General features: G+C 40.6%; 1 protein-coding gene and 2 long non-coding RNA genes across 14 annotated transcripts; 1 reads left to right on the top strand and 2 right to left on the bottom strand.

The window, feature by feature from the left end:
• Positions 1-356: 356 nt before the first annotated feature.
• LOC127920267 (uncharacterized) lies at positions 357-2,424 on the bottom strand. 10 transcript variants are annotated; one of them, XR_008105532.1, is made up of 4 exons: positions 1,708-2,424; positions 1,548-1,667; positions 1,468-1,507; positions 357-1,268 (listed from the first exon to the last, which is right to left on the bottom strand). It is a non-coding gene; the product is annotated as an uncharacterized LOC127920267 (long non-coding RNA). The 10 variants fall into 10 exon arrangements; XR_008105531.1 differs by lacking the exon at positions 1,468-1,507 and adding an exon at positions 1,348-1,387; XR_008105538.1 differs by having other exon boundaries at positions 1,588-1,667.
• A 907-nt stretch (positions 2,425-3,331) lies between these two features.
• Positions 3,332-26,376, bottom strand: LOC127920265 (PRELI domain containing protein 3A-like). Of its 3 annotated transcripts, XM_052504171.1 has the most exons (7): positions 26,166-26,371; positions 21,710-21,878; positions 18,138-18,227; positions 17,911-17,981; positions 7,151-7,253; positions 4,711-4,787; positions 3,525-3,668 (listed from the first exon to the last, which is right to left on the bottom strand). In XM_052504171.1, exons 1-6 carry the CDS (start codon positions 26,195-26,197, stop codon positions 4,716-4,718), a joined length of 537 nt encoding a protein of 178 aa, XP_052360131.1. In that variant the 5' UTR covers positions 26,198-26,371; the 3' UTR covers positions 3,525-3,668; positions 4,711-4,715. The 3 variants fall into 3 exon arrangements, with proteins under 3 accessions (XP_052360130.1, XP_052360131.1, XP_052360129.1); XM_052504170.1 differs by lacking the exon at positions 4,711-4,787 and having other exon boundaries at positions 3,332-3,668; positions 26,166-26,376; XM_052504169.1 differs by lacking the exon at positions 26,166-26,371 and having other exon boundaries at positions 3,578-3,668; positions 4,670-4,787; positions 21,710-22,628.
• Positions 14,424-15,146, top strand: LOC127920266 (uncharacterized). The gene is made up of 3 exons (XR_008105528.1): positions 14,424-14,506; positions 14,889-14,944; positions 15,136-15,146. It is a non-coding gene; the product is annotated as an uncharacterized LOC127920266 (long non-coding RNA).
• Positions 26,377-27,229: the final 853 nt, after the last annotated feature.

The following is a 27,229-nucleotide window of genomic DNA, read 5'->3' as shown; positions in this document are numbered from 1 at the left end:
AAAAAAATAAGAATTTTCACAATGTTATAACAAAAATAAATATATTTCTAACATTCAATTAAATCAACTGTGATCATTCAAGTATATGAAGACGCTATAAATAAACCAGTCAGTAAAGTGTCTTAGTTGGCCATAGGACTCTGGTCTAAAGTAGTGCACTATGTAGGGAATAGGACTCTGGTCTAAAGTAGTGCACTATGTAGGGAATAGGACTCTGGTCTAAAGTAGTGCACTATATAGGGAATAGGACTCTGGTCTAAAGTAGTGCACTATGTAGGGAATAGGGCTCTGGTCTAAAGTAGTGCACTATATAGGGAATAGGGCTCTGGTCTATAGTAGTGCACTAAGTAGGAATAGGGCTCTGGTCTATAGTAGTGCACTATATAGGGAATAGGGCTCTGGTCTATAGTAGTGCACTATATAGGGAATAGGGCTCTGGTCTATAGTAGTGCACTATATAGGGAATAGGGCTCTGGTCTATAGTAGTGCACTATATAGGGAATAGGGCTCTGGTCTATAGTAGTGCACTATATAGGGAATAGGGCTCTGGTCTATAGTAGTGCACTATATAGGGAATAGGGCTCTGGTCTATAGTAGTGCACTATATAGGGAATAGGGCTCTGGTCTATAGTAGTGCACTATATAGGGAATAGGGCTCTGGTCTATAGTAGTGCACTATATAGGGAATAGGGCTCTGGTCTATAGTAGTGCACTATATAGGGAATAGGGCTCTGGTCTATAGTAGTGCACTATATAGGGAATAGGGCTCTGGTCTATAGTAGTGCACTATGTAGGGAATAGGGTTCTGGTCTACAGTAGTGCACTATGTAGGGAATAGGATGCCATTTTAGACACATTAGTTTAAACATAGGTCCAGTGTTGTTAATGACAGCAGCGACTACCAATACTTGTTAGCCCGTTAAAATACCCATCTGTCATGAAGTCCATTTGCCAACCCAACGAGGTCCTGTTCACAGCGGTATGTAACATATCACCCTGGTCTGTAGAGCGAGGTTGTTCTCTCTAATCGTTGAACTTTCTGTCTGAACATTTAGATATATTTTTACTGCATTGTTAGCTCTACTGTAGTTTTCCTATCTATGTGAGGTCACTGTACATTCATTTAATGTATATACCTTCATAATCCTAGACTCTCTACATGCAAAGAAATATCCATTGTGTTTAAAACAAAGAAACTCTCTTGTTTAAATATGAAAAACCATTGAACCTTCCGTAAGAGAATGTTGTGACAGATTCCCTGGAAGAACCTTCCGTAAAAGAATGATGTGACAGATTCCTGGAAGAACCTTCCGTAAGAGAATGATGTGACAGATTCCCTGGAAGAACCTTCCGTAAAAGAATGTTGTGACAGATTCCCTGGAAGAACCTTCCGTAAGAGAATGATGTGACAGATTCCCTGGAAGAACCTTCCGTAAGAGAATGATGTGACAGATTCCCTGGAAGAACCTTCCGTAAAAGAATGTTGTGACAGATTCCCTGGAAGAACCTTCCGTAAGAGAATGATGTGACAGATTCCCTGGAAGAACCTTCCGTAAGAGAATGTTGTGACAGATTCCCTGGAAGAACCTTCCGTAAGAGAATGTTGTGACAGATTCCCTGGAAGAACCTTCCGTAAGAGAATGTTGTGACAGATTCCCTGGAAGAACCTTCCGTAAAAGAATGTTGTGACAGATTCCCTGGAAGAACCTTCCGTAAGAGAATGTTGTGACAGATTCCCTGGAAGAACCTTCCGTAAGAGAATGTTGTGACAGATTCCCTGGAAGAACCTTCCGTAAGAGAATGTTGTGACAGATTCCCTGGAAGAACCTTCCGTAAGAGAATGTTGTGACAGATTCCCTGGAAGAACCTTCCGTAAGAGAATGTTGTGACAGATTCCCTGGAAGAACCTTCCGTAAGAGAATGTTGTGACAGATTCCCTGGAAGAACCTTCCGTAAGAGAATGTTGTGACAGATTCCCTGGAAGAACCTTCCGTAAGAGAATGTTGTGACAGATTCCCTGGAAGAACCTTCTGTAAGAGAATGTTCTGATAGCTTCCTGGAGAACCTCCCGTAAGAGAATGTTGTGATAGATTCCTGGAGAACCTCTCTTAAGAGAATGCTGTGACAGATTACTGAAGAACCTTCCATAAGAGAATGCTGAATGCATACTTCATACAGTAGATCATTTCCATAGCAAATACCATCCGCATTTCATATGGAGAATGACGTTTTGTAGCTTTTATATGTAATTCACACGACATATGAATTACAAATGTCATCCTGAATAGCATCCTAAATGGCACGCAACCTACATCTATCATAGACCTTTGTATCCAATCAATATCCTCCTGGACATTAACGTTGGCCTCAATCCCTCAGTAGGGAAATCTTTCTGTGGAAGGATCAATGATCGCAGTCTTTCTGATGATATAATAATAATATAATATAATAATAATATAATAATATAATATAATAATAATAATAATAATATATGCCATTTAGCAGACGCTTTTATCCAAAGCGACTTACAGTCATGTGTGCATACATTCTACGTATGGGTGGTCCCGGAATCGAACCCACTACCCTGGCGTTACAAGCGCCATGCTCTACCAACTGAGCTACAGAAGGACCCTTGAATAACCCTTGTGTTTCTATTGATCGTCGACTTGACAGACAGCAACATTCTTTATGATGCCCTCTATGGAGTCTGGTCACCAGGGAGGGTTGGGAGGAGGGTTGTGATGCCCTCTATGGAGTCTGGTCACCAGGGAGAGTTGGGAGGAGGGTTGTGATGCCCTCTATGGAGCCTGGTCACCAGGGAGGGTTGGGAGGAGGGTTGTGATGCCCTCTATGGAGTCTGGTCACCAGGGAGGGTTGGGAGGAGGGTTGTGATGCCCTCTATGGAGCCTGGTCACCAGGGAGGGTTGTGATGCCCTCTATGGAGTCTGGTCACCAGGGAGGGTTGTGATGCCCTCTATGGAGTCTGGTCACCAGGGAGGGTTGGGAGGAGGGTTGTGATGAGGGTTGTGATGCCCTCTATGGAGCCTGGTCACCAGGGAGGGTTGTGATGCCCTCTATGGAGCCTGGTCACCAGGGAGGGTTGTGATGCCCTCTATGGAGCCTGGTCACCAGGGAAGGTTGTGATGCCCTCTATGGAGCCTGGTCACCAGGGAGGGTTGTGATGCCCTCTATGGAGCCTGGTCACCAGGGAAGGTTGTGATGCCCTCTATGGAGCCTGGTCACCAGGGAGGGTTGTGATGCCCTCTATGGAGCCTGGTCACCAGGGAAGGTTGTGATGCCCTCTGGAGCCTGGTCACCAGGGAGGGTTGTGATGCCCTCTATGGAGTCTGGTCACCAGGGAGGGTTGTGATGCCCTCTATGGAGTCTGGTCACCAGGGAGGGTTGTGATGCCCTCTATGGAGTCTGGTCACCAAGGAGGGTTGTGATGCCCTCTATGGAGTCTGGTCACCAGGGAGGGTTGTGATGCCCTCTATGGAGTCTGGTCACCAGGGAGGTTGTGATGAGGGTTGTGATGCCCTCTATAAAGCCTGGTCACCAGGGAGGGTTCTGATTCCCAGCTGCCATGTGGGAGGTTTGGCTGGGCTGCTTGGTGTAGGATGATATAGTCCCTGATCATGTCGTCGACACAGTCCTCTGATTGGCCCTTCCTGCAGGCAACAATAACAGAAGTGTTATTATCAAACAGACAGAAAGAAAGTTGACAGGCGCTTTCAAGTTTTTCCCCATTTCATTGCTGAAAGTATTGGATCTTGTCTGGTTCTAACTAACAAGATAGAAGAACATAAATGGAAAAAGGCCATTGTCTAAATGAACCATTACAGCAGCATGCAGGCAGGTGCTGCTAAGCTAGGCTAGGGAAGAGTAGTTACCAGTCAGGTGCTGCTAAGCTAGGCCAGGGAAGAGTAGTTACCAGTCAGGTGCTGCTAAGCTAGGCTAGGGAAGAGTAGTTACCAGTCAGGTGCTGCTAAGCTCGGCTAGGGAAGAGTAGTTACCAGTCAGGTGCTGCTAAGCTAGGCTAGGGAAGAGTAGTTACCAGTCAGGTGCTGCTAAGCTAGGCTAGGGAAGAGTAGTTACCAGTCAGGTGCTGCTAAGCTCGGCCAGGGAAGAGTAGTTACCAGTCAGGTGCTGCTAAGCTCAGCCAGGGAAGAGTAGTTACCAGTCAGGTGCTGCTAAGCTCAGCCAGGGAAGAGTAGTTACCAGTCAGGTGCTGCTAAGTTCAGCCAGGGAAGAGTAGTTACCAGTCAGGTGCTGCTAAGCTCAGCCAGGGAAGAGTAGTTACCAGTCAGGTGCTGCTAAGCTCGGCTAGGGAAGAGTAGTTACCAGTCAGGTGCTGCTAAGTTCAGCCAGGGAAGAGTAGTTACCAGTCAGGTGCTGCTAAGTTCAGCCAGGGAAGAGTAGTTACCAGTCAGGTGCTGCTAAGCTCGGCCAGGGAAGAGTAGTTACCAGTCAGGTGCTGCTAAGCTAGGCCAGGGAAGAGTAGTTACCAGTCAGGTGCTGCTAAGCTCAGCCTGAGAAGAGTAGTTACCAGTCAGGTGCTGCTAAGCTCAGCCAGGGAAGAGTAGTTACCAGGCAGGTGCTGCTAAGCTCAGGCAGGGAAGAGTAGTTACCAGTCAGGTGATGCTAAGCTCAGGCAGGGAAGAGTAGTTACCAGTCAGGTGATGCTAAGCTCAGCCAGGGAAGAGTAGTTACCAGAGTCAGTACAGCTCGCACAGAGGAACGTTCTCCCTTTCAGAGTTCTGAATGATCCACTCAATAGCATCCCAACCCTATAGAGACAGTAACACACAGAGAAGATCTTAGATAGAGCATCCCAACCCTATAGAGACAGTAACACACAGAGAAGATCTCAGATAGAGCATCCCAACCCTATAGAGACAGTAACACACAGAGAAGATCTTAGATAGAGCATCCCAACCCTATAGAGACAGTAACACACAGAGAAGATCTTAGATAGAGCATCCCAACCCTATAGAGACAGTAACACACAGAGAAGATCTTAGATAGAGCATCCCAACCCTATAGAGCCAGTAACACACAGAGAAGATCTTAGATAGAGCATCCCAACCCTATAGAGACAGTAACACACAGAGAAGATCTCAGATAGAGCATCCCAACCCTATAGAGACAGTAACACACAGAGAAGATCTTAGATAGAGCATCCCAACCCTATAGAGACAGTAACGCACAGAGAAGATCTTAGATAGAGCATCCCAACCCTATAGAGACAGTAACACACAGAGAAGATCTCAGATAGAGCATCCCAACCCTATAGAGACAGTAACACACAGAGAAGATCTCAGATAGAGCATCCCAACCCTGTAGAGACAGTAACACACAGAGAAGATCTTAGATAGAGCATCCCAACCTTATAGAGACAGTAACACACAGAGAAGATCTCAGATAGAGCATCCCAACCCTATAGAGACAGTAACACACAGAGAAGATCTTAGATAGAGCATCCCAACCCTATAGAGACAGTAACACACAGAGAAGATCTCAGATAGAGCATCCCAACCCTGTAGAGACAGTAACACACAGAGAAGATCTTAGATAGAGCATCCCAACCTTATAGAGACAGTAACACACAGAGAAGATCTCAGATAGAGCATCCCAACCCTATAGAGACAGTAACACACAGAGAAGATCTTAGATAGAGCATCCCAACCCTATAGAGACAGTAACACACAGAGAAGATCTTAGATAGAGCATCCCAACCCTATAGAGACAGTAATACACAGAGAAGATCTTAGATAGAGCATCCCAACCCTATAGAGACAGTAACACACAGAGAAGATCTCAGATAGAGCATCCCAACCCTATAGAGACAGTAACACACAGAGAAGATCTTAGATAGAGCATCCCAACCCTATAGAGACAGTAACACACAGAGAATATCTTAGATAGAGCATCCCAACCCTATAGAGACAGTAACACACAGAGAAGATCTCAGATAGAGCATCCCAACCCTGTAGAGACAGTAACACACAGAGAAGATCTTAGATAGAGCATCCCAACCCTATAGAGACAGTAACACACAGAGAAGATCTTAGATAGAGCATCCCAACCCTATAGAGACAGTAACACACAGAGAAGATCTTAGATAGAGCATCCCAACCCTATAGAGACAGTAACACACAGAGAAGATCTTAGATAGAGCATCCCAACCCTATAGAGACAGTAACACACAGAGAAGATCTTAGATAGAGCATCCCAACCCTATAGAGACAGTAACACACAGAGAAGATCTTAGATAGAGCATCCCAACCCTATAGAGACAGTAACACACAGAGAAGATCTTAGATAGAGCATCCCAACCCTATAGAGACAGTAACACACAGAGAAGATCTTAGATAGAGCATCCCAACCCTATAGAGACAGTAACACACAGAGAAGATCTTAGATAGAGCATCCCAACCCTATAGAGACAGTAACACACAGAGAAGATCTTAGATAGAGCATCCCAACCCTATAGAGACAGTAACACACAGAGAAGATCTTAGATAGAGCATCCCAACCCTATAGAGACAGTAACACACAGAGAAGGATTGTTACATCAGTATGGCTTAAGGAGATTCTGTAGAGTAACGTATTACAACAGCACCTGTCTGGAGTTAGCTGACATTCTGAGGTATGGTTATACTGTATGGGGTTAGGGTTACAACAGCACCTATCTGGCATTAGCTGACATTCTGAGGTATGGTTATACTGTATGGGGTTAGGGTTACAACAGCACCTATCTGGCATTAGCTGACATTCTGAGGTATGGTTATACTGTATGGGGTTAGGGTTACAACAGCACCTATCTGGCATTAGCTGACATTCTGAGGTATGGTTATACTGTATGGAGTTAGGGTTACAACAGCACCTATCTGGCATTAGCTGACATTCTGAGGTATGGTTATACTGTATGGGGTTAGGGTTACAACAGCACCTATCTGGCATTAGCTGACATTCTGAGGTATGGTTATAGTGTATGGGGTTAGGGTTACAACAGCACCTGTCTGGAGTTAGCTGACATTCTGAGGTATGCTTATACTGTATGGGGTTAGGGTTACAACAGCACCTTTCTGGCATTAGCTGACATTCTGAGGTATGGTTATACTGTATGGGATTAGGGTTACAACAGCACCTTTCTGGCATTAGCTGACATTCTGAGGGCCATCATTCCCTCCAGGTAACTGCTCAAACTGACTCCTTTTACTGTGATGATGGCCTCCTGGGTCAGAACAGTACTGAGAGGACAGAGGAGGGGTGGAGGGGGGGAACAAGATAGTTAGAACAGCACTGAGAGGGACAGAGGAGGGGTGGAGGGGGGGAACAAGATAGTTAGAACAGCACTGAGAGGGACAGAGGAGGGGTGGAGGGGGGGAACAAGATAGTTAGAACAGCACAGAGAGGGACAGAGGAGGGGTGGAGGGGGGAACAAGATAGTTAGAACAGCAGTGAGAGGACAGAGGAGGGGGGAGGGGGGGAACAAGATAGTTAGAACAGCACTGAGAGGACAGAGGAGGGTTGGAGGGGGGAACAAGATAGTTAGAAAAGCACTGAGAGGGACAGAGGAGGGGTGGAGGGGGGAACAAGATAGTTAGAACAGCACAGAGAGGGACAGAGGAGGGGTGGAGGGGGGGAACAAGATAGTTAGAACAGCACTGAGAGGACAGAGGAGGGTTGGAGGGGGGAACAAGATAGTTAGAACAGCACTGAGAGGACAGAGGAGGGTTGGAGGGGGGAACAAGATAGTTAGAACAGTGTGTTATCATGCTAGGTTGTAATGTGTTGTAATGTGTTATCCTGTTAGGTTATAATGTGTTATCATGCTAGGTTGTAATGTGTTATAATGTGTTATCCTGCTAGGTTGTAATGTGTTATCATGTGTTATCCTGCTAGGTTGTAATGTGTTATCATGCTAGGTTATAATGTGTTATCATGTGTTATCCTGCTAGGTTGTAATGTGTTGTAATGTGTTATCATGCTAGGTTGTAATGTGTTATCATGTGTTATCCTGCTAGGTTGTAATGTGTTATCATGTGTTATCCTGTTAGGTTATAATGTGTTATCATGCTAGGTTGTAATGTGTTATAATGTGTTATCCTGCTAGGTTGTAATGTGTTATCATGTGTTATCCGGCTAGGTTGTAATGTGTTATCATGCTAGGTTATAATGTGTTATCATGCTAGGTTATAATGTGTTATCATGTGTTATCCTGCTAGGTTATAATGTGTTATAATGTGTTATCCTGCTAGGTTATAATGTGTTATAATGTGTTATCCTGCTAGGTTGTAATGTGTTATCATGCTAGGTTGTAATGTGTTACAATGTGTTATCCTGCTAGGTTGTAATGTGTTATCATGTGTTATCCTGCTAGGTTGTAATGTGTTATCATGCTAGGTTGTAATGTGTTATCATGTGTTATCATGCTAGGTTGTAATGTGTTACAATGTGTTATCCTGCTAGGTTGTAATGTGTTATCATGCTAGGTTGTAATGTGTTATCATGTGTTATCATGCTAGGTTGTAATGTGTTATCATGCTAGGTTGTAATGTGTTATAATGTGTTATCATGCTAGGTTGTAATGTGTTATCATGCTAGGTTGTAATGTGTTATAATGTGTTATCATGCTAGGTTGTAATGTGTTATCATGCTAGGTTGTAATGTGTTATCATGCTAGGTTGTAATGTGTTATCATGCTAGGTTGTAATGTGTTATCATGCTAGGTTGTAATGTGTTATCATGCTAGGTTGTAATGTGTTATCATGCTAGGTTGTAATGTGTTATCATGCTAGGTTGTAATGTGTTATCATGCTAGGTTGTAATGTGTTATAATGTGTTATCATGCTAGGTTGTAATGTGTTATCATGCTAGGTTGTAATGTGTTGTAATGTGTTATCATGCTAGGTTGTAATGTGTTATCATGCTAGGTTATAATGTGTTATCCTGCTAGGTTGTAATGTGTTATAATGTGTTATCCTGCTAGGTTGTAATGTGTTATCATGTGTTATCATGCTAGGTTGTAATGTGTTATCATGTGTTATCCTGCTAGGTTGTAGTGTGTTATCCTGCTAGGTTGTAATGTGTTGTAATGTGTTATCATGCTAGGTTGTAATGTGTTGTAATGTGTTATCATGCTAGGTTGTAATGTGTTATCATGCTAGGTTATAATGTGTTATCCTGCTAGGTTGTAATGTGTTATCATGTGTTATCCTGCTAGGTTGTAATGTGTTATCCTGCTAGGTTGTAATGTGTTATAATGTGTTATCCTGCTAGGTTGTAATGTGTTGTAATGTGTTATCATGCTAGGTTGTAATGTGTTATAATGTGTTATCCTGCTAGGTTATAATGTGTTATAATGTGTTATCATGCTAGGTTGTAATGTGTTATCATGCTAGGTTGTAATGTGTTATCATGCTAGGTTGTAATGTGTTGTAATGTGTTATCCTGTTAGGTTATAATGTGTTATCATGCTAGGTTGTAATGTGTTATAATGTGTTATCCTGCTAGGTTGTAATGTGTTATCATGTGTTATCCTGCTAGGTTGTAATGTGTTATCATGCTAGGTTATAATGTGTTATCATGTGTTATCCTGCTAGGTTATAATGTGTTATAATGTGTTATCCTGCTAGGTTGTAATGTGTTATCATGTGTTATCATGCTAGGTTGTAATGTGTTATCATGTGTTATCCTGCTAGGTTGTAATGTGTTATCATGTGTTATCCTGTTAGGTTATAATGTGTTATCATGCTAGGTTGTAATGTGTTATAATGTGTTATCCTGCTAGGTTGTAATGTGTTATCATGTGTTATCCTGCTAGGTTGTAATGTGTTATCATGCTAGGTTATAATGTGTTATCATGTGTTATCCTGCTAGGTTATAATGTGTTATAATGTGTTATCCTGCTAGGTTATAATGTGTTATAATGTGTTATCATGCTAGGTTGTAATGTGTTATAATGTGTTATCCTGCTAGGTTGTAATGTGTTATCATGTGTTATCCTGCTAGGTTGTAATGTGTTACAATGTGTTATCCTGCTAGGTTGTAATGTGTTATAATGTGTTATCCTGCTAGGTTGTAATGTGTTATCATGCTAGGTTGTAATGTGTTACAATGTGTTATCCTGCTAGGTTGTAATGTGTTATCATGTGTTATCCTGCTAGGTTGTAATGTGTTACAATGTGTTATCCTGCTAGGTTGTAATGTGTTATCATGCTAGGTTGTAATGTGTTATCATGTGTTATCATGCTAGGTTGTAATGTGTTATCATGCTAGGTTGTAATGTGTTATAATGTGTTATCATGCTAGGTTGTAATGTGTTATCATGCTAGGTTGTAATGTGTTATCATGCTAGGTTGTAATGTGTTATCATGCTAGGTTGTAATGTGTTATCATGCTAGGTTGTAATGTGTTATCATGCTAGGTTGTAATGTGTTATCATGCTAGGTTGTAATGTGTTATAATGTGTTATCATGCTAGGTTGTAATGTGTTATCATGCTAGGTTGTAATGTGTTGTAATGTGTTATCATGCTAGGTTGTAATGTGTTATCATGCTAGGTTATAATGTGTTATCCTGCTAGGTTGTAATGTGTTATAATGTGTTATCCTGCTAGGTTGTAATGTGTTATCCTGCTAGGTTGTAATGTGTTATAATGTGTTATCATGCTAGGTTGTAATGTGTTGTAATGTGTTATCATGCTAGGTTGTAATGTGTTATCATGCTAGGTTGTAATGTGTTATCATGCTAGGTTGTAATGTGTTATCCTGCTAGGTTGTAATGTGTTATCATGCTAGGTTGTAATGTGTTATAATGTGTTATCCTGCTAGGTTGTAATGTGTTATAATGTGTTATCATGCTAGGTTGTAATGTGTTATCATGCTAGGTTGTAATGTGTTATCATGCTAGGTTGTAATGTGTTATCATGCTAGGTTGTAATGTGTTATAATGTGTTATCATGCTAGGTTGTAATGTGTTATCATGCTAGGTTGTAATGTGTTATAATGTGTTATCCTGCTAGGTTGTAATGTGTTATCATGCTAGGTTGTAATGTGTTATCATGCTAGGTTGTAATGTGTTATAATGTGTTATCATGCTAGGTTGTAATGTGTTATAATGTGTTATCATGCTAGGTTGTAATGTGTTATCATGCTAGGTTGTAATGTGTTGTAATGTGTTGTAATGTGTTATCCTGCTAGGTTGTAATGTGTTATAATGTGTTATCATGCTAGGTTGTAATGTGTTATCATGCTAGGTTGTAATGTGTTATAATGTGTTATCCTGCTAGGTTGTAATGTGTTATCATGCTAGGTTGTAATGTGTTATCATGCTAGGTTGTAATGTGTTATAATGTGTTATCCTGCTAGGTTGTAATGTGTTGTAATGTGTTATCATGCTAGGTTGTAATGTGTTATCATGCTAGGTTATAATGTGTTATCCTGCTAGGTTGTAATGTGTTATCATGCTAGGTTGTAATGTGTTATAATGTGTTATCATGCTAGGTTGTAATGTGTTATAATGTGTTATCCTGCTAGGTTGTAATGTGTTGTAATGTGTTATCATGCTAGGTTGTAATGTGTTATCATGCTAGGTTATAATGTGTTATCCTGCTAGGTTGTAATGTGTTATCCTGCTAGGTTGTAATGTGTTATAATGTGTTATCCTGCTAGGTTGTAATGTGTTATAATGTGTTATCATGCTAGGTTGTAATGTGTTATCATGCTAGGTTGTAATGTGTTATCATGCTAGGTTGTAATGTGTTATCCTGCTAGGTTGTAATGTGTTATAATGTGTTATCATGCTAGGTTGTAATGTGTTATCATGCTAGGTTGTAATGTGTTATAATGTGTTATCCTGCTAGGTTGTAATGTGTTATCATGCTAGGTTGTAATGTGTTATAATGTGTTATCATGCTAGGTTGTAATGTGTTATAATGTGTTATCATGCTAGGTTGTAATGTGTTATCATGCTAGGTTGTAATGTGTTGTAATGTGTTGTAATGTGTTATCCTGCTAGGTTGTAATGTGTTATAATGTGTTATCCTGTTAGGTTGTAATGTGTTATCATGCTAGGTTGTAATGTGTTATCATGCTAGGTTGTAATGTGTTATAATGTGTTATCCTGCTAGGTTGTAATGTGTTATCATGCTAGGTTGTAATGTGTTATAATGTGTTATCATGCTAGGTTGTAATGTGTTATAATGTGTTATCCTGCTAGGTTGTAGTGTGTTATCATGCTAGGTTGTAATGTGTTATAATGTGTTATCATGCTAGGTTGTAATGTGTTATAATGTGTTATCATGCTAGGTTGTAATGTGTTATAATGTGTTATAATGTGTTATCCTGCTAGGTTGTAATGTGTTATAATGTGTTATCATGCTAGGTTGTAATGTGTTGTAATGTGTTATCATGCTAGGTTGTAATGTGTTATAATGTGTTATCATGCTAGGTTGTAATGTGTTATCATGCTAGGTTATAATGTGTTATAATGTGTTATAATGCTAGGTTATAATGTGTTGTCCTGCTAGGTTGTAATGTGTTATCATGCTAGGTTGTAATGTGTTATCATGCTAGGTTATAATGTGTTATCATGTGTTATAATGCTAGGTTGTAATGTGTTATAATGTGTTATCATGCTAGGTTGTAATGTGTTATCATGCTAGGTTGTAATGTGTTATCATGCTAGGTTGTAATGTGTTATCATGTGTTATCATGCTAGGTTGTAATGTGTTATCATGCTAGGTTGTAATGTGTTATAATGTGTTATCATGCTAGGTTGTAATGTGTTATCATGCTAGGTTGTAATGTGTTATCATGCTAGGTTGTAATGTGTTATCATGTGTTATCATGCTAGGTTGTAATGTGTTATCATGCTAGGTTGTAATGTGTTATAATGTGTTATCATGCTAGGTTGTAATGTGTTATCATGCTAGGTTGTAATGTGTTATCATGCTAGGTTGTAATGTGTTATCATGCTAGGTTGTAATGTGTTATCATGCTAGGTTGTAATGTGTTATCATGCTAGGTTGTAATGTGTTATCATGCTAGGTTGTAATGTGTTATAATGTGTTATAATGTGTTATCATGCTAGGTTGTAATGTGTTATCATGCTAGGTTGTAATGTGTTATCATGCTAGGTTGTAATGTGTTATCATGCTAGGTTGTAATGTGTTATCATGCTAGGTTGTAATGTGTTATCATGCTAGGTTGTAATGTGTTATCATGCTAGGTTGTAATGTGTTATAATGTGTTATCCTGCTAGGTTGTAATGTGTTATAATGTGTTATCATGCTAGGTTGTAATGTGTTATCCTGCTAGGTTGTAATGTGTTATCATGCTAGGTTGTAATGTGTTATAATGTGTTATCATGCTAGGTTGTAATGTGTTATCATGCTAGGTTGTAATGTGTTATAATGTGTTATCATGCTAGGTTGTAATGTGTTATCATGCTAGGTTGTAATGTGTTATCCTGCTAGGTTGTAATGTGTTATAATGTGTTATCCTGCTAGGTTGTAATGTGTTATCCTGCTAGGTTGTAATGTGTTATAATGTGTTATCATGCTAGGTTGTAATGTGTTATAATGTGTTATCATGCTAGGTTGTAATGTGTTATCATGCTAGGTTGTAATGTGTTATCATGCTAGGTTGTAATGTGTTATCCTGCTAGGTTGTAATGTGTTATCATGCTAGGTTGTAATGTGTTATAATGTGTTATCCTGCTAGGTTATAATGTGTTATCATGCTAGGTTGTAATGTGTTATAATGTGTTATCATGCTAGGTTGTAATGTGTTATCATGCTAGGTTGTAATGTGTTATAATGTGTTATCATGCTAGGTTGTAATGTGTTATCATGCTAGGTTGTAATGTGTTATAATGTGTTATCCTGCTAGGTTGTAATGTGTTATCATGCTAGGTTGTAATGTGTTATCATGCTAGGTTGTAATGTGTTATAATGTGTTATCATGCTAGGTTGTAATGTGTTATAATGTGTTATCATGCTAGGTTGTAATGTGTTATCATGCTAGGTTGTAATGTGTTATCATGTGTTATCATGCTAGGTTGTAATGTGTTATCATGCTAGGTTGTAATGTGTTATAATGTGTTATCATGCTAGGTTGTAATGTGTTATCATGCTAGGTTGTAATGTGTTATCATGCTAGGTTGTAATGTGTTATCATGCTAGGTTGTAATGTGTTATCATGCTAGGTTGTAATGTGTTATCCTGCTAGGTTGTAATGTGTTATCATGCTAGGTTGTAATGTGTTATAATGTGTTATAATGTGTTATCATGCTAGGTTGTAATGTGTTATCATGCTAGGTTGTAATGTGTTATCATGCTAGGTTATAATGTGTTATCATGCTAGGTTGTAATGTGTTATCATGCTAGGTTGTAATGTGTTATCATGCTAGGTTGTAATGTGTTATCATGCTAGGTTATAATGTGTTATAATGTGTTATCCTGCTAGGTTGTAATGTGTTATAATGTGTTATCCTGCTAGGTTGTAATGTGTTATAATGTGTTATCCTGCTAGGTTGTAATGTGTTATCATGCTAGGTTGTAATGTGTTATAATGTGTTATCATGCTAGGTTGTAATGTGTTATCATGCTAGGTTGTAATGTGTTGTAATGTGTTATCATGCTAGGTTGTAATGTGTTATCATGCTAGGTTATAATGTGTTATCCTGCTAGGTTGTAATGTGTTATAATGTGTTATCCTGCTAGGTTGTAATGTGTTATCCTGCTAGGTTGTAATGTGTTATAATGTGTTATCATGCTAGGTTGTAATGTGTTGTAATGTGTTATCATGCTAGGTTGTAATGTGTTATCATGCTAGGTTGTAATGTGTTATCATGCTAGGTTGTAATGTGTTATCCTGCTAGGTTGTAATGTGTTATCCTGCTAGGTTGTAATGTGTTATAATGTGTTATCCTGCTAGGTTGTAATGTGTTATAATGTGTTATCATGCTAGGTTGTAATGTGTTATCATGCTAGGTTGTAATGTGTTATCATGCTAGGTTGTAATGTGTTATCATGCTAGGTTGTAATGTGTTGTAATGTGTTATCCTGCTAGGTTGTAATGTGTTATCATGCTAGGTTGTAATGTGTTATAATGTGTTATCCTGCTAGGTTATAATGTGTTATCCTGCTAGGTTGTAATGTGTTATCCTGCTAGGTTGTAATGTGTTATAATGTGTTATCATGCTAGGTTGTAATGTGTTATCATGCTAGGTTATAATGTGTTATAATGTGTTATCATGCTAGGTTGTAATGTGTTATCATGCTAGGTTGTAATGTGTTGTAATGTGTTGTAATGTGTTATCCTGCTAGGTTGTAATGTGTTATAATGTGTTATCATGCTAGGTTGTAATGTGTTATAATGTGTTATAATGTGTTATCCTGCTAGGTTGTAATGTGTTATCCTGCTAGGTTGTAATGTTTTATCATGCTAGGTTGTAATGTGTTGTAATGTGTTATCATGCTAGGTTGTAATGTGTTGAAATGTGTTATCATGCTATGTTGTAATGTGTTATCATGCTAGGTTATAATGTGTTATCATGTGTTATAATGCTAGGTTGTAATGTGTTATCCTGCTAGGTTGTAATGTGTTATCATGCTAGGTTGTAATGTGTTATAATGTGTTATCATGCTAGGTTGTAATGTGTTGTAATGTGTTATCATGCTAGGTTGTAATGTGTTATCATGCTAGGTTATAATGTGTTATCCTGCTAGGTTGTAATGTGTTATCCTGCTAGGTTGTAATGTGTTATAATGTGTTATCCTGCTAGGTTGTAATGTGTTATAATGTGTTATCATGCTAGGTTGTAATGTGTTATCATGCTAGGTTGTAATGTGTTATCATGCTAGGTTGTAATGTGTTATCCTGCTAGGTTGTAATGTGTTATAATGTGTTATCCTGCTAGGTTGTAATGTGTTATCATGCTAGGTTGTAATGTGTTATAATGTGTTATCCTGCTAGGTTGTAATGTGTTATCATGCTAGGTTGTAATGTGTTATAATGTGTTATCATGCTAGGTTGTAATGTGTTATAATGTGTTATCATGCTAGGTTGTAATGTGTTATCATGCTAGGTTGTAATGTGTTATAATGTGTTGTAATGTGTTGTAATGTGTTATCCTGCTAGGTTGTAATGTGTTATAATGTGTTATCCTGTTAGGTTGTAATGTGTTATCATGCTAGGTTGTAATGTGTTATCATGCTAGGTTGTAATGTGTTATAATGTGTTATCCTGCTAGGTTGTAATGTGTTATCATGCTAGGTTGTAATGTGTTATAATGTGTTATCATGCTAGGTTGTAATGTGTTATAATGTGTTATCCTGCTAGGTTGTAGTGTGTTATCATGCTAGGTTGTAATGTGTTATAATGTGTTATCATGCTAGGTTGTAATGTGTTATAATGTGTTATCATGCTAGGTTGTAATGTGTTATAATGTGTTATCATGCTAGGTTGTAGTGTGTTATCATGCTAGGTTGTAATGTGTTATAATGTGTTATCATGCTAGGTTGTAATGTGTTGTAATGTGTTATCATGCTAGGTTGTAATGTGTTATAATGTGTTATCATGCTAGGTTGTAGTGTGTTATCATGCTAGGTTGTAATGTGTTATAATGTGTTATCATGCTAGGTTGTAGTGTGTTATCATGCTAGGTTGTAATGTGTTATCATGCTAGGTTGTAATGTGTTATCATGCTAGGTTGTAATGTGTTATAATGTGTTATCATGCTAGGTTGTAATGTGTTATAATGTGTTATCATGCTAGGTTGTAATGTGTTATCATGCTAGGTTGTAATGTGTTATCATGCTAGGTTGTAATGTGTTATCATGTGTTATCATGCTAGGTTGTAATGTGTTATCATGCTAGGTTGTAATGTGTTATAATGTGTTATCATGCTAGGTTGTAATGTGTTATCATGCTAGGTTGTAATGTGTTATCATGCTAGGTTGTAATGTGTTATCATGTGTTATCATGCTAGGTTGTAATGTGTTATCATGCTAGGTTGTAATGTGTTATAATGTGTTATCATGCTAGGTTGTAATGTGTTATCATGCTAGGTTGTAATGTGTTATCATGCTAGGTTGTAATGTGTTATCATGCTAGGTTGTAATGTGTTATCATGCTAGGTTGTAATGTGTTATCATGCTAGGTTGTAATGTGTTATCATGCTAGGTTGTAATGTGTTATAATGTGTTATAATGTGTTATCATGCTAGGTTGTAATGTGTTATCATGCTAGGTTGTAATGTGTTATAATGTGTTATAATGTGTTATCATGCTAGGTTGTAATGTGTTATCATGCTAGGTTGTAATGTGTTATCATGCTAGGTTGTAATGTGTTATCATGCTAGGTTATAATGTGTTATAATGTGTTATCCTGCTAGGTTGTAATGTGTTATAATGTGTTATCCTGCTAGGTTGTAATGTGTTATAATGTGTTATCCTGCTAGGTTGTAATGTGTTATCATGTGTTATCATGCTAGGTTATAATGTGTTATAATGTGTTGTAATGTGTTATAATGTGTTATCCTGCTAGGTTGTAATGTGTTATAATGTGTTATCATGCTAGGTTGTAATGTGTTATCATGTGTTATCCTGCTAGGTTGTAATGTGTTATAATGTGTTATCCTGCTAGGTTGTAATGTGTTATAATGTGTTATCCTGCTAGGTTGTAATGTGTTATAATGTGTTATCCTGCTAGGTTGTAATGTGTTATAATGTGTTATCCTGCTAGGTTGTAATGTGTTATAATGTGTTATCCTGCTAGGTTGTAATGTGTTATAATGTGTTATCCTGCTAGGTTGTAATGTGTTATAATGTGTTATCCTGCTAGGTTGTAATGTGTTATAATGTGTTATCATGCTAGGTTGGGGCTTTCTTTCTACTTACACCTCTGGGTTGTCTGGATGAGGTCTGTAAACCAGTCGTTCATCCACTGACACCAGATTGGTTAGAGTTATCTGCGGGACGAAGAAGAAGAAGAAGAAGAAGAAGAAGAAGAAGAAGAAGAAGAAGAAGAAGAAGAAGAAGACAATCATTTGTATGAAATGTTCATGAAGATACCAACAACAACAGAAACCTGATTACACAAGAGAAGGGGACCGCTTTTCGCTCACATTAGTTGAATAAAGTTCCATCTTCTTCTCCTCGGGATCCACGATGGAATGCTCCTTGACGTACGTCTGGGTATGACTGGTCCCCAAGATCTACAAGAGAAGCATTCAGGTCAGTCTATATATACACACACTCTAGAAACATTCAGGTCAGTCTATATATATACACACACTCTAGAAGCATTCAGGTCAGTCTATATATATACACACTCTAGAAGCATTCAGGTCAGTCTATATATATACACACTCTAGAAACATTCAGGTCAGTCTATATATATACACACACTCTAGAAACATTCAGGTCAGTCTATATATATATATACACACACTCTAGAAGCATTCAGGTCAGTCTATATATATATATACACACACTCTAGAAGCATTCAGGTCAGTCTATATATATATATACACACACTCTAGAAGCATTCAGGTCAGTCTATATATATATATATACACACACTCTAGAAACATTCAGGTCAGTCCATATATATACACACACTCTAGAAACATTCAGGTCAGTCTATATATATACACACACTCTAGAAACATTCAGGTCAGTCTATATATATACACACACTCTAGAAGCATTCAGGTCAGTCTATATATACACACACACTCTAGAAGCATTCAGGTCAGTCTATATATACACACACACTCTAGAAGCATTCAGGTCAGTCTATATATATATACACACACTCTAGAAGCATTCAGGTCAGTCTATATATATACACACACTCTAGAAGCATTCAGGTCAGTCTATATATACACACACTCTAGAAGCATTCAGGTCAGTCTATATATACACACACACTCTAGAAACATTCAGGTCAGTCTATATATACACACACTCTAGAAGCATTCAGGTCAGTCTATATATACACACACTCTAGAAGCATTCAGGTCAGTCTATATATATATACACACACTCTAGAAGCATTCAGGTCAGTCTATATATACACACACACTCTAGAAGCATTCAGGTCAGTCTATATATATATATACACTCTAGAAGCATTCAGGTCAGTCTATATATATACACACTCTAGAAGCATTCAGGTCAGTCTATATATACACACACACTCTAGAAGCATTCAGGTCAGTCTATATATATATACACACACTCTAGAAGCATTCAGGTCAGTCTATATATATATATACACACACTCTAGAAACATTCAGGTCAGTCTATATATACACACACTCTAGAAGCATTCAGGTCAGTCTATATATATATACACACTCTAGAAGCATTCATGTCAGTCTATTTCTCGCTATTCCATGCAAGAAATTGCCAAGAAGCTGAAGATCTCGTACAAGGCTGTGTACTAATCCCTTCACAGAACAGCGCAAACTGGCCGTAACCAGAATAGAAAGAGGAGTGGGAGGCCCCGGTGCACAACTGAGCAAGAGGACAAGTACATTTGAGTGTCTAGTTTGAGAAGCAGACGCCTCACAAGTCCTCAACTGGCAGCTTCATTAAATAGTACCCTTCAAAACACCCGTCTCAACATCAACAGTGAAGAGGCGACTCTGGGATGCTGGCCTTCTAGGCAGAGTTCCTCTGTCCAGTCTCAACGTCAACAGTGAAGAGGCGACTCCGGGATGCTGGCCTTCAAGGCAGAGTTCCTCTGTCCAGTCTCAACGTCAACAGTGAAGAGGCGACTCCGGGATGCTGGCCTTCTAGGCAGAGTTCCTCTGTCAGTCTCAGCGTCAACAGTGAAAAGGAGACTCCGGGATGCTGGCCTTCCAGGCAGAGTTCCTCTGTCCAGTCTCAACGTCAACAGTGAAGAGGAGACTCCGGGATGCTGGCCTTCTAGGCAGAGTTCCTCTGTCCAGTCTCAACGTCAACAGTGAAGAGGTGACTCCTGGATGCTGGCCTTCTCGGCAGAGTTCCTCTGTCCAGTCTCAACGTCAACAGTGAAGAGGCGACTCCGGGATGCTGGCCTTCTAGGCAGAGTTCCTCTGTCCAGTCTCAAAGTCAACAGTGAAGAGGAGACTCCGGGGATGCTGGCCTTCTAGGCAGAGTTCCTCTGTCCAGTCTCAACGTCAACAGTGAAGAGGCGACTCCGGGATGCTGGCCTTCTAGGCAGAGTTCCTCTGTCCAGTCTCATCGTCAACAGTGAAGAGGAGACTCCGGGGATGCTGGCCTTCTAGGCAGAGTTCCTCTGTCCAGTCTCAATGTCAACAGTGAAGAGGAGACTCCGGGGATGCTGGCCTTCTAGGCAGAGTTGCAAAGAAAAAGCCTTATCTCAGACTGGCCAATAAAAATAAAATATTCAGATGGACAAAAGAACACAGACACTGAACAGATGAAGATTGGAAAAAAAGTGTTATGGACAGATTAATCTATGTTTGAGGTGTTTGGTTTACAAAGAAGAACATTCGTGAGACGCAGAAAAAATGAAAAGATGCTGGAGAAGTGAACCATCTGTCAAGCCTGGTGGAGGCAATGTGATGGCCTGGTGGAGGCAATGTGATGGTCTGGGGGAGGCAATGTGATGGTCTGGGGGAGGCAATGTGATGGTCTGGGGGAGGCAATGTGATGGTCTGGGGGAGGCAATGTGATGGTCTGGGGGAGGCAATGTGATGGTCTGGGGAGGCAATGTGATGGTCTGGTGGAGGCAATGTGATGGTCTGGGGGAGGCAATGTGATGGTCTGGGGAGGCAATGTGATGGTCTGGTGGAGGCAATGTGATGGTCTGGGGGAGGCAATGTGATGGTCTGGGGAGGCAATGTGATGGTCTGGGGGAGGCAATGTGATGGTCTGGGGGAGGCAATGTGATGGTCTGGGGGAGGCAATGTGATGGCCTGGTGGAGGCAATGTGATGGTCTGGTGGAGGCAATGTGATGGTCTGGGGGAGGCAATGTGATGGTCTGGTGGAGGCAATGTGATGGTCTGGGGGAGGCAATGTGATGGTCTGGTGGAGGCAATGTGATGGTCTGGTGGAGGCAATGTGATGGTCTGGTGGAGGCAATGTGATGGTCTGGTGGAGGCAATGTGATGGTCTGGTGGAGGCAATGTGATGGTCTGGGGAGGCAATGTGATGGTCTGGGGAGGCAATGTGATGGTCTGGGGAGGCAATGTGACGGTCTGGTGGAGGCAATGTGATGGTCTGGGGAGGCAATGTGATGGTCTGGGGAGGCAATGTGATGGTCTGGGGGAGGCAATGTGATGGTCTGGGGAGGCAATGTGATGGTCTGGTGGAGGCAATGTGATGGTCTGGTGGAGGCAATGTGATGGTCTGGGGAGGCAATGTGATGGTCTGGTGGAGGCAATGTGATGGTCTGGGGAGGCAATGTGATGGTCTGGGGAGGCAATGTGATGGTCTGGGGGTGGCAATGTGATGGTCTGGTGGAGGCAATGTGATGGTCTGGGGGAGGCAATGTGATGGTCTGGGGAGGCAATGTGATGGTCTGGGGGTGCTTTGGTGGTGGTAAAGTGGGAGATGTGTACAGGGTAAAAGGGATCTTGAAGAAGGAAGACTATCACTCCATTTTGCAACGCCATACCCTGTGGACGACGCTTGAGAGAGAAAGAGAGAGTGAGAGAAAGAGAAAGAGAGAGACTTACTGACCGCTCGTACGATGCCTGGCAGGCCCCACTCGGTGCTGAGGAGTCTGTGGCTGTGGAGCCGTCCGTCGGTATCCAGGTTCCTGTCCAACACATCCACTCCCACCACATTAGGGTTCATGGGGTTAGGGTACTTCCTCATCGCTGCCTTGATCACCGTCTCCCACGGGTAGCTACAGTCAGAGAGAAAGACAGTGAGAGACAGAAACAGAGAGAGAGACAGAGAGACAAACAGAGAGAGAGACAGAGAGACAAACAGAGAGAGAGACAGAGAGACAAACAGAGAGAGAGACAGAGAGAGACAGAGAGACAAACAGAGAGAGAGACAGAGAGACAAACAGAGAGAGAGACAGAGAGACAAACAGAGAGACAAACAGAGAGAGAGACAGAGAGACAAACAGAGAGAGAGACAGAGAGACAAACAGAGAGAGAGACAGAGAGACAAACAGAGAGAGAGACAGAGAGACAAACAGAGAGAGAGAGACAGAGAGACAAACAGAGAGAGAGACAGAGAGACAAACAGAGAGAGAGACAGAGAGACAAACAGAGAGAGAGACAGAGAGAGACAGAGAGACAAACAGAGAGAGAGACAGAGAGACAAACAGAGAGAGAGACAGAGAGAGAGACAGAGAGACAAACAGAGAGACAAACAGAGAGAGAGACAGAGAGACAAACAGAGAGACAAACAGAGAGACAAACAGAGAGAGACAGAGAGACAAACAGAGAGAGAGACAGAGAGACAAACAGAGAGAGAGACAGAGAGAGAGACAGAGAGACAAACAGAGAGACAAACAGAGAGAGAGACAGAGAGACAAACAGAGAGAGAGACAGAGAGACAAACAGAGAGAGAGACAGAGAGACAAACAGAGAGAGAGACAGAGAGACAAACAGAGAGAGAGACAGAGAGAGAGACAGAGAGACAAACAGAGAGACAAACAGAGAGAGAGACAGAGAGACAAACAGAGAGAGAGACAGAGAGACAAACAGAGAGAGAGACAGAGACAAACAGAGAGAGAGACAGAGAGACAAACAGAGAGAGAGACAGAGAGACAAACAGAGAGAGAAACAGAGAGACAAACAGAGAGAGAGACAGAGACAAACAGAGAGAGAGACAGAGAGACAAACAGAGAGAGAGACAGAGAGACAAACAGAGAGAGAGACAGAGAGACAAACAGAGAGAGAGACAGAGAGAGACAGAGAGACAAACAGAGAGAGAGACAGAGAGAGACAGAGAGACAAACAGAGAGAGAGACAGAGACAAACAGAGAGAGAGACAGAGAGACAAACAGAGAGAGAGACAGAGACAAACAGAGAGAGCGACAGAGAGACAAACAGAGAGAGAGACAGAGAGACAAACAGAGAGAGAGACAGAGAGACAAACAGAGAGAGAGACAGAGAGACAAACAGAGAGAGAGAGAGAGAGAGACAGAGAGACAAACAGAGAGAGAGACAGAGAGAGAGACAGAGAGACAAACAGAGAGAGAGAGAGAGACAAACAGAGAGAGAGACAGAGAGACAAACAGAGAGAGAAACAGAGAGACAAACAGAGAGAGAGACAGAGAGACAGAGAGACAAACAGAGAGAGAGACAGAGAGACAAACAGAGAGAGACAGAGAGACAAACAGAGAGAGAGACAGACAGAGAGACAAACAGAGAGAGAGACAGAGAGACAAACAGAGGGAGACAAACAGAGAGAGAGACAGAGAGAGACATAGCGAGACAGAGAGGAGGAGGACTGTTAGGGTTCATGGGATTAGGCTATTTTCTCATCGTTGCCTTGATCACCGTCTCTCAGTACAGGATAATCAGTCAGGTCACTAAACATGGTAACACGGTCCTTTGACACACCAGGTTAAACATTGTGAATATGGCCCAATTACTAAAGCAGAATAACAGCCAGGCTAAACATTGTGAATATGGCCCAATTACTAAAGCAGAATAACAGCCAGGTTAAACATTGTGAATATGGCCCAATTACTAAAGCAGAATAACAGCCAGGCTAAACATTGTGAATATGGCCCAATTACTAAAGCAGAATAACAGCCAGGTTAAACATTGTGAATATGGCCCAATTACTAAAGCAGAATAACAGCCAGGTTAAACATTGTGAATATGGCCCAATTACTAAAGCAGAATAACAGCCAGGTTAAACATTGTGAATATGGCCCAATTACTAAAGCAGAATAACAGCCAGGTTAAACATTGTGAATATGGCCCAATTACTAAAGCAGAATAACAGCCAGGTTAAACATTGTGAATATGGCCCAATTACTAAAGCAGAATAACAGCCAGGTTAAACATTGTGAATATGGCCCAATTACTAAAGCAGAATAACAGCCAGGTTAAACATTGTGAATATGGCCCAATTACTAAAGCAGAATAACAGCCAGGTTAAACATTGTGAATATGGCCCAATTACTAAAGCAGAATAACAGCCAGGTTAAACATTGTGAATATGGCCCAATTACTAAAGCAGAATAACAGCCAGGTTAAACATTGTGAATATGGCCCAATTACTAAAGCAGAATAACAGCCAGGTTAAACATTGTGAATATGGCCCAATTACTAAAGCAGAATAACAGCCAGGTTACTAAACAAGATGAAATGGTCATGCAATGTCATAATCATTAGACCTGTAGTTATCTTCAAAATGGGTTGTTTCAATCATTTATGCCATTTAGCAAATGCTATTATCCAAAGCAACTGGCAGTCATGCAGTCATACATGCTACATGCTACATATAGATGAGTCCCGGGAATCAAACCCCTTATCCTGGCTTTCGAAGTGCCATCTGCTACCAACTGAACTCCACAGGACCACCGTGAGGCTCAATTAATTTTCGTGTTAGAGTATAGTGGGTGATTTTGAATTAACTATCCCTTTAATCATAAACGTTTGGCTACTATCCCTTTAATCATAAACGTTTGGCTACTATCCCTTTAATCATAAACGTTTGGCCACTATCCCTTTAATCATAAACGTTTGGCTACTATCCCTTTAATCATAAACGTTTGGCGATATCCCTTTAATCATAAACGTTTGGCTACTATCCCTTTAATCATAAACGTTTGGCCACTATCCCTTTAATCATAAACGTTTGGCTACTATCCCTTTAATCATAAACGTTTGGCTACTATCCCTTTAATCATAAACGTTTGGCTACTATCCCTTTAATCATAAACGTTTGGCGATATCCCTTTAATCATAAACGTTTGGCTACTATCCCTTTAATCATAAACGTTTGGCGATATCCCTTTAATCATAAACGTTTGGCTACTATCCCTTTAATCATAAACGTTTGGCCACTATCCCTTTAATCATAAACGTTTGGCTACTATCCCTTTAATCATAAACGTTTGGCTACTATCCCTTTAATCATAAACGTTTGGCTACTATCCCTTTAATCATAAACGTTTGGCGATATCCCTTTAATCATAAACGTTTGGCTACTATCCCTTTAATCATAAACGTTTGGCTACTATCCCTTTAATCATAAACGTTTGGCTACTATCCCTTTAATCATAAACGTTTGGCCGATATCCCTTTAATCATAAACGTTTGGCTACTATCCCTTTAATCATAAACGTTTGGCCGATATCCCTTTAATCATAAACGTTTGGCTACTATCCCTTTAATCATAAACGTTTGGCCGATATCCCTTTAATCATAAACGTTTGGCTACTCGTTTCACACGACTGACACCTTGTAGAACAACGTAACAGACATGTTCAAACGTTTGTGTGACAGCGATACTTTATAAAACTGGTGTTGTGCCGGAAATCACCCCCTGGCAGAATCACCCCTTATAATTTCCTTACTTTTGTGGCTAGAGTCAAATACTTTCTATAGAACAAACTTCACGTTAGGATCGGCAACCGAGATCAATAATGTAATGTATGCGTGTTATATTAAACATAGAGGAGGGAGTCAAATGTTGGCAAGCAAAAAACATTTCAGAACAACTACGGTTGAATTATTATCCTGACACTTTCAGAAAAATACTGGGTTCAAATTCTGTCAGGTGGGGAGATTTTCGGCACAACACCGGGACCTCAATAGTAACACCGTATCCCTCACATGCTCAATGGGAGAGGGAACCGGGACCTCAATAGTAACACCGTATCCCTCACATGCCCAATGGGAGAGGGAACCGGGACCTCAATAGTAACACCGTATCCCTCACATGCCCAACGGGAGAGGGAACCGTGTAGGACAACACCGGGACCTCAATAGTAACACCGTATCCCTCACATGCCCAACGGGAGAGGGAACCGTGTAGGATCGCATCGCTGCTCTGCGCTTATTTCGACACGCCTCTTAATGTAGACTAACATTTGGAACGATAGAGATTCAAATCAATCACATAAAAGACCACGGTTGTACAAAGCAACACTGCATTTAACGGTAACGGTAAACTAGCCTATCGATATGCTCGGTTTAGAGACTCTTGGCCTACTAACCTGAAAACATGTTCTGTACTCCAGATCTTCATCTTTCCGTTTTCAATGTCCTTCTCCTTATAGGAGAATGTTAGAAATATCGGTTCGTTACAGGCCCATCTTCTACCGGGACATTTCCTCCGTGCCTATTATTGTACGGTGGATCCGGTCCATAGACAACGAGTAGAAACGATCATCACAAATAAAAGGGACTTCAGGTCTTTTGTCGTTTCGTTACGAGTCAACTAGGCCGGTACGTATAAGGCTATAAACACTGAGCAAGATATGCACATACACGGTTCATAGCGCACACAGATCGAGGATGGAGAAATGCTCAGGTAGCCTGTGATGTACAACCAAGATCACAACGGAGAGGTCGGTAAAAAAAATACCAGTTCCCTGTCTCCACTACTGCTGCATTCGACTACAGATATACGCATGCGCACCATCAAACAGTGTCCGTCATCAGTCCAATGAGTCGCACCGGAGAACCGTTTCCAGCTGCAGTGAAAAGGGTTGCGGTCATTATGTTGCCTCTATAACGGATTTCTCAGTTCCGCCGTTATGTTAACTAGTCTTATATAGGAACATAACCACGGATATAAAAATATATATTAATGTTTTTAGTAGCCGAAACTGTGGATCTGTTAGATTACATGACCTTGTACTGAATGTCACAATAAAAGGACCGTATATAGCCCAATCTGTCGACACGGTAAGATAACAGGAATCTTCATTCTCATCAAATACCAGTGCGCAGAGTTTCGGTAGATGTGACTTATTTTACTGGACACAATTAGCTAGCTTGCTCGTTTTTCTTTATTTTATGGTTCAAATGATAGGATGTGGGGAAATGGTCCGTGTATGATGAATGACGAGCACATTGCCGTGTTATCACAGTGACGTGGATGGGCCAGTGGGATATATGCTAATCATCTATATAGCCTATTCTACCCGACTCAAATATCCAGACATAGATTTTTTTTGTAATATAGCTATATTTTAATTGGTCATAATGCTTTATTGACATTAGATGAAATACGGTTTGGGTTCGTGCAGATGCTGCCTGGTTGCGAGTCAGAATG

Source organism: Oncorhynchus keta, unplaced genomic scaffold (assembly GCF_023373465.1).
Source record: "Oncorhynchus keta strain PuntledgeMale-10-30-2019 unplaced genomic scaffold, Oket_V2 Un_contig_1875_pilon_pilon, whole genome shotgun sequence".
Classification (NCBI taxonomy): domain Eukaryota; kingdom Metazoa; phylum Chordata; class Actinopteri; order Salmoniformes; family Salmonidae; genus Oncorhynchus; species Oncorhynchus keta.
Note: the sequence above shows the minus strand (reverse complement) of the source record. Positions and strands in the feature narration are given on the sequence as shown.